At 38.1% G+C, this 14,189-nt stretch overlaps 3 protein-coding genes and 1 non-coding gene across 4 annotated transcripts in view; 1 reads left to right on the plus strand and 3 right to left on the minus strand.

Annotated features, from left to right (window-relative positions):
* Positions 1 to 14,189, minus strand: part of LOC134820374 (large ribosomal subunit protein eL33-like) — a 95,599-nt gene that overhangs the window by 18,168 nt on the left and 63,242 nt on the right. The gene's annotated exons all lie outside the window — the stretch shown is intronic.
* The window catches only part of LOC134820373 (dihydropteridine reductase-like), a 95,140-nt gene that overhangs the window by 17,715 nt on the left and 63,236 nt on the right, over positions 1 to 14,189 (minus strand). The gene's annotated exons all lie outside the window — the stretch shown is intronic.
* The window catches only part of LOC134820370 (guanine nucleotide-releasing factor 2-like), a 53,235-nt gene continuing 42,114 nt past the window's right edge, over positions 3,069 to 14,189 (plus strand). The window contains exons 1-5 of the mRNA XM_063830736.1: positions 3,069 to 3,186; positions 3,301 to 3,409; positions 3,534 to 3,608; positions 4,246 to 4,379; positions 9,770 to 9,848. Coding sequence (XP_063686806.1) covers positions 3,073 to 3,186; positions 3,301 to 3,409; positions 3,534 to 3,608; positions 4,246 to 4,379; positions 9,770 to 9,848 — 511 coding nt within the window. The 5' untranslated portion in view covers positions 3,069 to 3,072. The remainder of the gene's footprint in view (positions 3,187 to 3,300; positions 3,410 to 3,533; positions 3,609 to 4,245; positions 4,380 to 9,769; positions 9,849 to 14,189) is intronic.
* Positions 11,507 to 11,625, minus strand: LOC134821482 (5S ribosomal RNA). The gene has a single exon (XR_010161019.1). It is a non-coding gene; the product is annotated as a 5S ribosomal RNA (ribosomal RNA).

A 14,189-nucleotide genomic window follows, 5' to 3' on the forward strand; every position in this document is an offset into this window, starting at 1 on the left:
TTTGAATGGGGGAGTCGTTTAAAATCACGTTCGACGTTTTGAGGCACTTCAACTTAACAACAAACAAAAGTTACTCACGCTATTGTGTTTTTCACGGTGAAATAAGACAGAAGCGTTTTTGAGCTTTTTATTTTTTACAAATCTATCCAATGAAGCTTAAGAAGCAAGTGAAAGATTTAAGCAAAAGTAAACTACTAGAAGCGCAGCCCGAATTACTGAAGGAACCGTATCATTTAAGAAAGTATTAATCTGGGATCACAAGAATAAATTAAAAAAGATTACCTCCTCTCCGTTCCTCACACACTTCTATTGGAACAAATAGACAGGATGGTGGAAGACTGGACATGAGTGGGAGATCGTTCTGATTGCCGCTGGACAGGACATTCACAGATGTACGGGTACTTCACGCTCAAGCCCAGTCTAACAGCAACAAGAGCATCTCGCAGATGTACCTATCACGAGAAAAACAAAAAACGTGAGTACTATGAGAGAGTCCTCAATGTGGAAAAGGCTACATTCCCGCCACTGGTGTTCAGCACTATAGGAGGAATGGCGTTTGAGGCTTGACAATTCCTGGAACATCTTATTGAAAAGGTCATCCTTATGAAAGGCCAGAGGCTCTGTGATGTGATGTCATTTATAAGACGCAGACTGCGTTTTGATTTGCTCAGAACCTGTATAATCTCTATCAGGGGTTATAGAGGTGACAGAACCCTTACACCTACAGCCATAAATGATTTGGACATTAACCTAATAAACACTCCTAGTACATCTTAAAAGGTCAGGAGTACTTGTTGGGTGAGGGTCTGAACTGCTTGTTGTTGTGATGTGAGCTTGTAAATTTGTGGAATTTTTTTCAGGAGCTACGTGGCCTAGTGGTTAGAGCATCCGCCTTCTACGCAGAAGGTTCAGGGTTCGAATCCCAGTGTCACCTAGTCTAGGGAGTAGCTAAGGATCCATTGGATCTATGCGATCTCCTCGGTCGACTCAGCCGAATGATAGGAAACTTAATTGAGGGTTAAATGAGGAGGAGTACCTGTTACAAGTTCAAGAAACTTCCTAGGACACCCCTTCAGTGCATACTGTAAATATAGTACTATTAACTATTATTCTAATATACCAATTTATATAATATTTTAAAGGGTTTTATTTTCTACCCTGGTTCTTAAAACTTTCTACCGTTTTATTGTATTGATTTTTATTTTCGGGGGTCATTGGCTGGACCATGACCATTGCTCTATTATGTGTATATTGTTTGAATACTAACTTTTTATTTGTGCACATGAGCACCGACCTCACTGATTTGTCACTGGTCAAAAATTCAGTCAAAACCGCCAAATTTCAGTCAAGGAAAGGGCAGAAAAGCTTTTCTTCAAAAATAGATTAAACGCTATTAATATCAAATACTCCACCCAATTTCAAAATTTTCATTCCATCAAAGTTTTCTCCGGATACATAGCTTCCAGTACCTTGATGACGACTTGTGTCACTCTCACCGACCTCACTGATTTGTCACTGGTAAAAAATTCAGTCAAAACTGCCAAATTTCAGTCATAGAAATGGCAGAAAAGCTTTTCTTCAAAAATCTTACAAAATGTCTCCTTCTATTCTGGTGATTTTCCGTTTGTCAAAGATTTCTTTGGGAATAACAGTTTCAGTGCCTCAATCCTGTCTTGTGCCATCCTCAGTGACCTTACTATAAGGAAGCCGACCCTACTTATTTGTCAGGCTGACCCACCTGATAACCATAATACAAGATCAACCAAAATTTTTAACATGATTACTCCAAAAATTAGAATGGATGACTTTACCATGAGTGTGATGTGTTTGCGGGGAAAGCTTAAACGTGCACTATTAAATAATCAACACAGCCCCCCCCCTCTTGATTGGACAATCAAAGATTTTGACTGCAACAATATTGTCTTCGAAAGATCACTACTTGCTGGTCACACACATGTCAGCGAAATTCCCCTAGTCTAGTGTTTTCCAAGTCTTGTTCTGTGAGAAAAGTATGTGTGAGAAAGTCTTTAATAAAATAAAATGAATGTATATTTTTGAATTTTTAACATTTAATTTGATAATGCAGTATAAAGAAATTTTTAATTAGCACTGTATAGTTTAAGATATTTATATTAGCTTATTATAACCATTGATACAACGAACATAATTTTTCAACAGCTCTCCAATATCCATCTTAAAGTTGCATCTTATATCCTCGAACTACACAATTTAAACTTAGGCATATATATAGTGTAGACTTTCTGTCACAACAAGACTGTAACCCATAGTAACAAACACAAACAGAACCCCTAACGTCTGCTAACAATTTTCTTCTGATCCTCATATGAGCCCTGTCTCTAAAAACTCAACTGAACTAGCGTTTTGGTGTGTGCAAAAGCTTTCAGGCACGCACATTCCCTGCCCCGTTAGTTGCCTGTCCCTTCAAAATCAAACTAACAGTCAAGGACAAAAAGTCATACACCAAATGAGCATTATATTTTTATAAATTGTTTTACATCTCTTTACTCTGTAAAATGTGCTAAAAATTAAATTTCTTGTTTCATTGAAATTTCTTGTTTCATTGACTATATGGTCATTCAAGAAAAATTCAAGTTACCGGTAGGAAATTTCAAAATTTCTATTCCATCAAAGTTTTCTCCGGATATACTGGTTTAAATACCTTAATGGCGACGTGTGTCACTCTTACCGACCTCACTGATTGATCAGTGGTCAAAAATAAAGTTAAAACCACAAAATTTCAGTCAAGGAGACCGGAGACAGCAGAATAAAGCTCCTCCAAAAAAATCTTCAAAAACCTCTTCTTATATTCCGATGATTTTCCGTTTATCAAAGCTTGATAATACAAAAGAAATCTTTTGAGATCTTCCCTGCTTAGAGCTTCAATAATTTTGAAGAATCTCAACTTTTTTCTGCTTAATGGGAAATTCTCTGCATCATTTATAGATGATTATAACATATTTCTATAATTGATTTTTTTTATTCCATTACGTCAACAATATGACCTAACTGTTAATGACATATTATAATAAACCTAATCACATAGGTTTGTTGATGGATTATGACGGTGATGTCAAAGGTATTCTCCAGAGAAAAGAAGCAAGTTTCTGGCAAACTTACCACTTCCTGCTTGTCAAGGACCGACTTCTCGTATTTGATATTGACAAGGTTGGTTGTTTGGCTGGATTTTAATTACCAAATTAATTTTGAAACAATGATGTTGTTCAAATTATATCGTTATCGATACCCTAGCCATACTGAGATGCTTTATTATATTTTCAGAAAGGAAATAGGACTGGTCAGATAAAAGAGATTATCGACTTGAATCAGTTCAGTGACTTTACAGATCCAAGAGAGAACCACATAAAACCAAAGGCACAATCTGTTAAAGGTACCAAATCCAGAAAAATCGGGACAATTTAAATTAGAGAGTGAAACTGATGTCATTTTAATTGATTGTCGTAAATTTCAACGATTAGCACTGATGATAAATATACCAATTTTCCTAAATTCAGAGAAAGGAGGAAGTCTCCGACACAAGCAAAATAACAATGTTTCGCTCAGTAATACCTCTGCACTCAACTATCTAGGTGAGTTTCAATCTTTGAACTGAAAGTATGCTGATAAGCTGAAAGGAAGTTGGATCCAAAGCTTTAAAACAAGAAGTTTGTAGTCCATACAATTATTAGAATATTCTGCTGCACAGTATTTATCGATTGAATACCAGGGATATTTACAAATGTCCACTGCAATTTTGTAAACAATAAAAAGCCACTTCTGACAATGAACAGTTGAGTAATTCGAATTACTAAATGTTGAATTTCTAACATCTAAGTCTAACTTTATATTTTTGACAACATCTATCAAGACGAATCAAAACAAAATGACACGATGTCATTTGGGCTCACTTTAGTCAATAAAATAAATAATGAACTGTCATATTTTGGAGAGGTAGAGTCACACAAACCATTAAGTTTTAATCGAAATTCCTCACTCTGCTTACTCTAGAACAAGACCGGAACTTTGTGTACAACTCAGTAATTTCATAAATCGGACAATGTGCAATGTAGAAATTCATGTTATATTCGGAACGTTAATTTGCACATTGAATGCATCAAGAGTCAAGACAATAAGTCTTGTCATTATTCTTCCATTTAATAACTGGAATTAGGAACGTGTAATTGTAATCCCAAGATAAACTTCCATTTGAAAGTTACGCCATCACAGGTATAGATTTCCCTCCTGAGTACACTATGGCGCTGAAAGCAGTCAACGAGAACCAAAGTGACCTGACACTGCGCAGTTCCAACAAAGAGGACGCTGAGATGTGGAAGAATGCGCTGTGTTCTGTTTTCTGCCAGGTAAACTTCTTCAAGCCGAGTTATGCGCGGAGTTATCATATTAATAAATTTATCCGATATTATTTCATATTATCAAGAAATATAATTATATTAGATTTCACAAATTTCCAAGATCCATCCACTAAGCATTTACCCACAAATTATAAATACATCATCATTGATCGACCAAGGATGTAACCGAGGCGTGGTCAATTACTCAGTCACATACTTCTTTGTTTCATCATAACAGCAGAATTCTATTGTACCAATACACTTTGAAGTTATCGTGCAATTAACTCTCGATAGGATCATACCAAATCTCTAAAGAATGCTATACACAATACTATTTGGCCGCAATCATGAGCATGACTGAACAACATATTCAAAAGAAGCTCATCAGTTCAGCAATCACAACAATTGCCCTGAACTCCAGCTCCCTGAGTTAAAGCGCATGCAATCATCATTGCAACAGTTCCCCATCACCGCCGATATTGAAGGCACCCAATCACAGATCACAGAGAATAGCTACCAGATATAATCCGAGCAATCGAATGAAAACAACATGCGCTGTGTACAAGAGAGGGCCCCGGTTAGGAGAAGATGGTGGTATATAAGATTGCATTGCAGCTGGGGGCAGCAGTTGGGGGCCAGGTGCTGCTAGGGACCGCTTCACGTGCCGTCAGCCCCTCTAAACGAGAGGTGGATGAGACAATACTCCTCTACATGTGTTACTACATGTGGGGTTATGATTCTTAATCTCACGTTTCGAGTGTTCTGGGTGGTCTTTTCTTGACGTGTATTAGGTGATTTGTTGAAGCGTTGCAAGCGAATTGGACGATCTTGCATCATGTTGATTGTAGTAGAATATTCAGAGCGATCTCAGTTTGATATTGACTGGAAATTTATTGGTTTTCTAATAAAATTTCCCAAATTTTAATAAAAATGGAATTGACTGCAATCTTCCATTCTTCGTCGCGGTTTTTATATGACCTTTTCTGTTTCCGCGGCCTTATAAGGCTACAATCTCTTACAGTCATCTTGGTGATCTTTAGGTTAAACGATTAACAGTGGCTTCATACTAATAACTTTTCAATGGCTAGCCATTCTCCATTATTCGTACGTCTCCAACGATCTTTGTACTGAAGTGAAGAAGTTGCTCGAATATCCGTTCTACGGAATTCATACCTGACATCTTTCCGCGTTGTACGGTGAACTACTTGAACAATTCCACATCATAGTACAATGATAGATATCTTAGCTAGTTCAGAGCACGCTACCTCATTACGTAGGTTAAATTCATGGTTCATTGAATTCCACATAATATCTCAGTAGAGATATGCTCAACGTGACGTCTTGATCTTTTAATAAAAATCTAATCTCAGTCTAGTAGACTTTGTCTCAATCTGTCTCCATCCCTCACTTTATATCTTCATTAGTCCACATACTTCTATTTCTTACACGGAGCTGGAAGTAGGATTATGTGAGGGATTTATTCTTGTGCCACCAATTTCTGACATGCCCATTTCGGTATCCGTACGAGTAGTACTGGGCTGTAAGTTGAACCTATGACTTCTTTAATGGCCTGTTGAAAGTTGGCCTACCAATTTCCGTTAACTCATCAGTGTATGTAGAATATACTCTTTATATCGTTATATTTTCTGTTGTCACTTGCACTTTGCTTAATCTATAAAACATCCTTATAACTTTGATGTGCTTAATAAAATAGTCTTCAGTTTTTTGGAAATACAGAATCTGCTGCTTTGTGTAACTGTAATCGAAATTTGCGACGAAATGTTTGCCGTTTTTCAATTATTCGAGTGCCGAGCGGAATATGTGATGAAGACAACAATTTTTCAAGTGGTCTTTATGACTCGCGGTATCTGACGGTTCAAATTACGATCTATTCATTTATATTCTATACTTAGATCTGTCTATTCACTAAACTGCGCTGCTCAGAACGAAATTAATTACCATATCAGCTGAGTTTTTTATTTCATTGCACTAGGTGTTTAGGTAATACAATCTGAACTTTAAACTTTAAGCCCTAGTCGTATTTGGCTTATGCTCGTGATAACACGATTTACCGTGTCCGCTGGTGTCGTAATTTCGGTGAATTTACGCGTGAGTCGGTTACTGCGTTACAGTCGACGACCACTAAAACTGCTGTATTCAAGCTAAATGATGTTTAAAGCTCGGTTTGTGGGGGGATCATTGACATTCGGCATTCTCGTGTTATTCAATTTAGATTGATATCAAACCACGTATCTCGTACAATCATGAAAATTCCAAAATTTCAAGGAATTCTTAAAGTCATTAATTTCGAGATCCATCTCAAAATAACATTTATATCTAAAGCTTTGATGTCATGTGATCACAAATAATACGCACGTAAAATACTATTAACATTTAACAAGGAAAAATCAATATCTTTGTGGTAAGATTTGTATCAGTTCTCATATCTCGCCGACAGACAGTTTATTAAACCATTTTAGGGCCTGCGCTTTTCTCTCACGTTTTATTTCATGACTGACTACGTCTCAATATTGATATGTATTGTTGCTCTAGACAGTGACGTCCAGCAATATAAAACTGCTGTATACATATTATGTAATGGAAATATTGTTGTTCTTAAATTTGGATATATTTTGACGTTTGTACAGCTTTTGTTTTAGTTTTACTTTTTCCAGAAACTTGTTGATTCCGCGCTTTGATTTTTAAGGCAATCATGAAAGCGATGAGCCCTTTGAATGGGGCACTCAGGAAACTCGGTAGCTCGAGATATTTGTGGAAATGCTTGTAGTCTTAGGAAATATTTCTGCCGAATTCTTCTTTTAATTCAGCCAGTAAAAATCCAGCATTTGATTGTGAAGTAAGGTCCGTGCATTAAAACAGGGAACTGTAACTGCTATGTTAATTGTTAAAATATTATCTCGCTATTATCGCAATCATGTTTTGTATACAGATTCTTCGTCGTAGGGGGCTGTGGTCAATATCACTAATGGTAAGATCGTGACCACTGTAAGATAGAGCTTTGGAGCCCTGTGCTTACCCCGATAAAATTAATAAATCAAGAAAAGAAGGTATACAGATTACAGGTTTCTTCTTTAATTCTGTATACTTGATATTTTTGGCATTCCTGCTCCAAGGTTCTAAGATTGACAAGTTTTGGCACAGACCAACTATTCGGTAATAGTCTTTTATTGGGCACTGATTTACTTTAAAATCAAACGTGAGCTTACTATATCCAGGGATGGAAAAAGCCTGGAAATTTGCCAACCATGTTATATACTATATATATATATAATCACTTTACTATAGCATTTCCATTGCGACAATTGATTTGTTTCATCTGTCTGAAATATGTCCGGGAAATACCCCGTGTACGACAGGTATTTTGCAGTTGTTGGAGAGAGAGCGAGTGTTAGATCTGGACTACAACTAATCGTACTTGTTATATTTATTGTATTGTTTATTGTTAGTTGTTGCTGTTGGTATGGTACGAGCGAGATTGAAACATGGAATCAAGCGACATGGTTACAACCGGGCTACCATCAAGGTTAGTAGTTAGCTCAAGGTGTTGTATCACAATTTAAACTACAAAAACGAGCATTCAGAACACCCCGATTCTAAAGCTTTCGCTTGTTTTTTGGCTTGTTCACTCTGGATTCCTGAAGTTCTGACTCTGTGCTTCATTATCTGTAGAACATTATTTAATAATCGTCATCTCATGGATCAGTGTGGTTAAGAGGCTAGGTAGTGGGCACTGGTACATCAGGTTCCATTTTCTGAGCTCTTATTATTCCTTACATGAAAACCAAGAAACTTTGAGTAATTTTTCTCTCCTCGACACTCAGACTTCTCTTCAGCCATCTCTGACAGGAATTTAATGATTGGTATATGAACGAACTGTGAATTAATATTATCCTTATCTCACCCCACCCCTCGACCTGATCACGTGTCCAAAATACTGTTCTCTGATTGGTTGGTCAGGATGATGGGATGGTACGATTGGCTGGCAGGTTTGTGTATCTGGTAATTAGGTACTGTGAGTACAGAGTTACTGACTTCAGGAGAGGGTTACACACCGTTACATTAGATCAACTCTTTTCTAAGTTACAGTGATGATACTACACATTTGGGGACGTTTTTATCTTGATATACTGATTCCATCCTTAATTGGTTGTCCCTGGAATGCAAAGTGTCCAGTTTCGATAATAAGGTACAAAATACCATTACCAGTTCTGCTTAAAATGTGGAGTGCAAATTATAAATGTCATATTTAAACTTCAAAAGAATAAGTATAACAAGACGTGTCGTTAATCAAAATTACATTATTTACCAATATAATCTCAATAATCATTCGCACAAAATAAATAAAAGATCCATTGTAAATTACATTAAATGCTCAAACGGAATTTCAAAGGTTACATTACAAATCACAATGGATTGATTAAAATCGCGGTTTATTGGCCTTTGACCAATTTGTATAAAACATTCAGTGTACCACATCATGAGCTTGCTTCACAATTTGTCATTCATGACTCAAAAAATGATATTTCAGTCTCAGCTGCTATGTGCATATTTCAAACAATGCCAGTCAAATACAAAATAACGCTCGAGACTATTCTACTTAACACAGTGACGCCTACAATCTACAAGAGAAACCCGTCCTACGGACGCCTCCCCACTCTCCATTGTCACTTATAGGGGAATCTCACTAGATATAGCTCTTCCTTAAAGGGGTATCTCCGAGTTGATCTCCTTGATAAAGTTATGGTTCAGTTATTTGTTCTTTATTGAAGCGCTGAAGGAGTTGTTGAACAGAACTCAGGTAAAGAGACTTTTTACGAATAAAGGAATAAAGGATATCGAATAAAGGGTTAAAGACCATTTTTAAAATTCCGAATACTTTAACCCAAATTTATTTTTTGGGTGAAGAAATATCCCTGAAAACCATCAGAAACCATTAGAACCAATCGCTGGCACCCAGGAACCATCTTTTTGAAATGCTTAAAATGTCAAAATTTGTCAAAAAAAGTGTGAAAGGTGCAGACATTAAACATGTCATCAAAAATCAAACGATTTTCTCTATCATTCAGGTCTTCTAAAAATGTCCTCCAAAATCCAAAATTTCCTCACAGATTTTCGGCTGATCTGCCGCTTTCTGGAATTCTGGATGTGGGTGCTTTCACTTCTGTCATTCATCATTCTACTAAAAGTGCGTTTTACCACCACGTATCATAACATTTCACTAATCACTTCGTAGATTTTCCATAGTGTGACGTGAACGTCATCTAGTCTGTGACGTCATCTAGTCTGTGACGTCATCTAGTCTGTGACGTCATCTGTGACGTCATCTGTGACGTCATCACGTCTTAATTGTTACCATGTAAAAAACTCCACAATTTCAGAAACCTAAACCAGTCGACAGGACGGCTAGGCTCAAGAAAAGTGGTGCCGTCACAGTCAAGCGGCTCAAGAAATTTGTTGGTGAGTAGTTGATGTATTTTGTATATATTTTGATAAGTTTGGTTTCGTGTTGAAACCCTTGCCTGACAAATTTTTATAGAAGTACAATTTTGAAAGAAGTACAATTCTATGGAAAACCATTGAATTGGAAAATTGTTTTTGGGACGTATGGGTGGAATTTTGCAACTGGAATTTAGAAACTTAATTTGAGTTCCGTTTCTATGGGACAAAGGAATGTGAGCTAATTCTCAGGAGAGAAGCCCCAGGACCACGCCCCGCACTCACGTTATCGGAACTGGAATAATTGAACTGTAATGCTGACTACTCCAACATTATTCGAATACCACCAAGTGTTGATTTAATTTGGCCAGACAAATTTTGTGACTTGCTGTATGCTAATTATGGTGTATTATGTCGTTGATTTATGATAAGAATATGCCAGAGCAGATATCTGCACATTTTCATACCACGTGACCAACAGTGAACTGATACATCAACTCAGATATTGAATAATCTACAGATTACCCATTATATCTCACAATTACCATGGGCTGGATTGGTATTTGGTGTTGTATGTCGTATTACGTCACCACTGACAAATACATAGGGCCTCCTCAAGGGCCCCCTTGGGGACTAGGGTTCACAGAGGGCCTCCTCAAGGGCCCCCTTGGGGACTAGGGTTCACTGAGGGCCTCCTCAAGGGCCCCCTTGGGTACTAGGGCTCACTGAGGGCTCCTTAAGGGCCCCCTTGGGTACTAGGGCTCACTGAGGGCTCCTTAAGGGCCCCCTTGGGGACTAGGGCTCACTGAGGGCTCCTCAAGGGCCCCCTTGGGGACTAGGGCTCACTGAGGGCTCCTCAAGGGCCCCCTTGGGGACTAGGGCTCACTGAGGGCTCCTTAAGGCCCCCTTGTGGACTAGGGTTCACTGAGGGCTCCTTAAGGGCCCCCTTGGGTACTAGGGCTCACTGAGGGCCTCCTCAAGGGCCCCCTTGGGTACTAGGGCTCACTGAGGGCTCCTTAAGGGCCCCCTTGGGGACTAGGGCGGTGAACGGTGAACGTTCATTTTATCATGGCAGCTGCACTGTGCAGGAATTTCAAGAACACCGTCACGGTGTAACACCGTATAGGCAAGAGTTTGCAGGGTCATACTAAAAGGAACTGCCTTTGTTCAATGTCAAGTTCCATTCCACAGGTCTCAGCCATGGAGCTTGGGGGCTGGTACGAAGCGAAATAAGGCCAAGCTGGCTCACCAAATGGCCCTGCTAGGGTTGACAGATTGGAGATTAGACTAGAAGTGTTAGGTTTTTTACAGTCGTGTCTGTCTACAACCCATTGACACATTTCAACTAGATTCCTTATCATTGTATCTACATGGTATTATAGTAGCATGTCTGTCTGTCCCGACGTCTATTTATTTGTTCGTTTTTTGAGGCTAGATAGTTTTTGTTGTGTTTTTGCGATCATGAAGTATTTTTTTCGTGACTGTAAATTTATGGTATCTTGCATTTTCAGAAATTGATTTTTTCAACTCCATTTTAACATTAATCTACGTCCCGCTAGAAGCATGTGTTACATTTTTCAATAATTTTCGACGTTTTGACCATCGATTGTAAATATTTCGTGTGTTATTCCATTTTTGAGACAAATACGTTAAAACCGGTAACACAAATCATTTGCAAAAGGATACAGCACCGGGAATTCCCAGGCGGTCACCCATCCAAGTACTAACCCGGCCTGCAGTTGCTTAACTTCCCAGATCGAACGAGATGGGGTGTATTCAACCGAGTATGGCCGTATCCGGAATTAACGAAATTTTAACCTCCATATTAATTGCATTAATCATTTCCTAATTTCTTGCTTGACTTACGTGAGAAAGAAGCCTAAAATAAGTTTGCAGAAAACGTGAAAATGGCGAAAATGGAGGGAATTATTCTCGCGGTTGATAGTCACGATTTTAAACTGGTCTTGCCACAGATTGAGAAAATCGTAAGTGCGATTGAAAATTATTTCTGAAATTCCAATTGGTCCATGACCCACCTCCCGAAACAATTGCGATCTGCACTAGATCATTCACATTGTTATAGTCAACATACGTCAGTGTAACTTCCGGCATTCCCGTTAAAGAATTAAGACGTCTGTCTAGGTCCCACAGGGATATAAATATTCAAAGCGATGCACTATTATATATATTTCTTCCAAAAAACTGAATTAAAAAATATCGGGAGCAAGGCAGTTCACAAATTTCTCATATAGAAATGAGGCCAGAAGTAATTAGGATTCGACCACTATCTTTTAAGTATATAATGTGTTTTGCCATGAACAATAATACAATATTGACCGAGTGAAAAATCCATGACATACCCTCCATTTTTCAGGAAAACATTTTGACGTTGACTTTGTTATTTATGATCTAAATATTTTCCAAGTGGGTTGATATTGTCGAATTCTTAAGATAATAAGCACCTCTGACTTCCGGCTATGAACCTAAAACCACGTCACCGATATCCATATCGGAATCTAACACCACTCCAAAACATAGAAGAAACCACTAAAAATTAATTCTCAATATCTGTAGACCGGACCTGAAACACCCCGTTTAATTCCATCACACTGCTTTTACCGTCCAATATCCCCCGCTCTCGAAAGAAACAAAACTTGTAAGACATCTTCAATTTTCTTGGTATATTACAACTGCACAACTCGGGGTGAACTAGCCGTGAAGCTGACGGATACCAGAGTCTGCGACACAGGCTGGATTGCTCCTGATCAGTACAATCGTAGTGGTGATCCCTGGTCGATCTTGGCTGATTGCTATGTGTTGCGTGTTGAGCGTGTGGTCCTGTTGACTGAACATGCACGAATTCCTTGCTACGGAGTGTTACTCTTACTTGTTTTGGGTTTGTTTCTGACATATTGTAATTCTTTTTGAGAGCTGTTTTGTTGAGGTGATCTAAACGATTTTATAAAATCGGTTATCAGTCGAATTTGAAATATCTCGTTCTTGTTTCAACTTCTACACTTACTACTCCTTCATGATAATCACCTGCTTAACTTTGGTCGTTAACATCCTCATTAGAAGTATTGTTCTATACGACAGTCGTGTTATGAAGATGAGAAACTCGTTCCTCAACCTGGTGTCTTACCCAAATAGTTATGATTAGCGGTTTCTAATCGTCGACAGTAACAGTTATCCTTGACATACCATGCATCAATATAGATCTCGCTTTTATATTCCTGTTACCTGCTTAAGATATCCATGTTACTCCTCCTAATTTCGTGAGTTCCGCTTTAAATTGAGGGTATTCTTTTGTAAAAGATATGATCTTTAGTAGGAGATACGATCAGGATGTTATCTTGATCTTGCCAGAAGATCAAGATCACATCTTATATGGGCAGTACTACTGAAGCCCATTAGAATTTGTTAGAAACTATCAAGTCATTACGTAATAGTTATCACGTTTTAACTGTGCATTATATCCGTTATAGCTAGTAGTATTAACAATTGCCACTGCAGCCACATATTTTAAAGTTTTAAAACTGTACAGCTCAGCTATCTCGAATCATCTTGTCAGCATTTGACACATTCTGATTCTTAACATGTCCGGGAATCCCCCTAAATGTGACACAAGACGCCTCGCTCTGCTCACTTTATCCACATTTCCCGCACTTATTTTTCGGGGTTGTCTACATAGGATGGTTACTAATTTTTTGGCCTGACAGTTATCCAGTGTTCTAATGCCGTGAAATTCTTGTGTTTTTAGTTCTAATCGTACTTGGTTGTCAGTCGATTTGTCGGTTCTGTCTGGTGTACGCTCTAGAACATTTAGCTCATGCTTCGTGAAATTCAGTAAATTTTTGAATTTCAATACAGTTTGGTATAAAAATGGGTCGCCTAAAACTAAAAGGTTGTTTATTGCATGTACACTAAACAGTGGTTCTTAATTCTTTCAGAGCTGAGTACACAGAAATCAGGAGTCTTAGTTCTCCCTGATGGTGCTTCACCGCTTCAAGCAATCTAAAACTGGCTCTAACATGGAGTCAAACAAATGGCAATCGATCACCTTACAGCATAAAGCCGATCTCTGTACTCGATATTATCAGAGTATTTCACTGAGATCTATCGGCCGACCATGTGTATTGACGTACAGCTGCCACTGGTTATTATATCCTGTTTACGTCCTTTGATGATCTGCCACATTGTCAGTGTCTTGTGAGATGACTATACCTCTTTCCCACCGATCTTATCAGTTCTTTTTATGCTAAAAGTTAGAACGATGTCCAATTTTCTTGGCATTCAGTACCGTTTTTTGTTATGAAACTCACAAAATGTTTCCTGTTTTGATACTTTTACTTAGTTTCTATT

The sequence above is a fragment of the Bolinopsis microptera genome, chromosome 9 (genome assembly GCF_026151205.1).
Source record: "Bolinopsis microptera isolate Bmic1 chromosome 9, MBARI_Bmic_1.0, whole genome shotgun sequence".
NCBI lineage: Eukaryota > Metazoa > Ctenophora > Tentaculata > Lobata > Bolinopsidae > Bolinopsis > Bolinopsis microptera.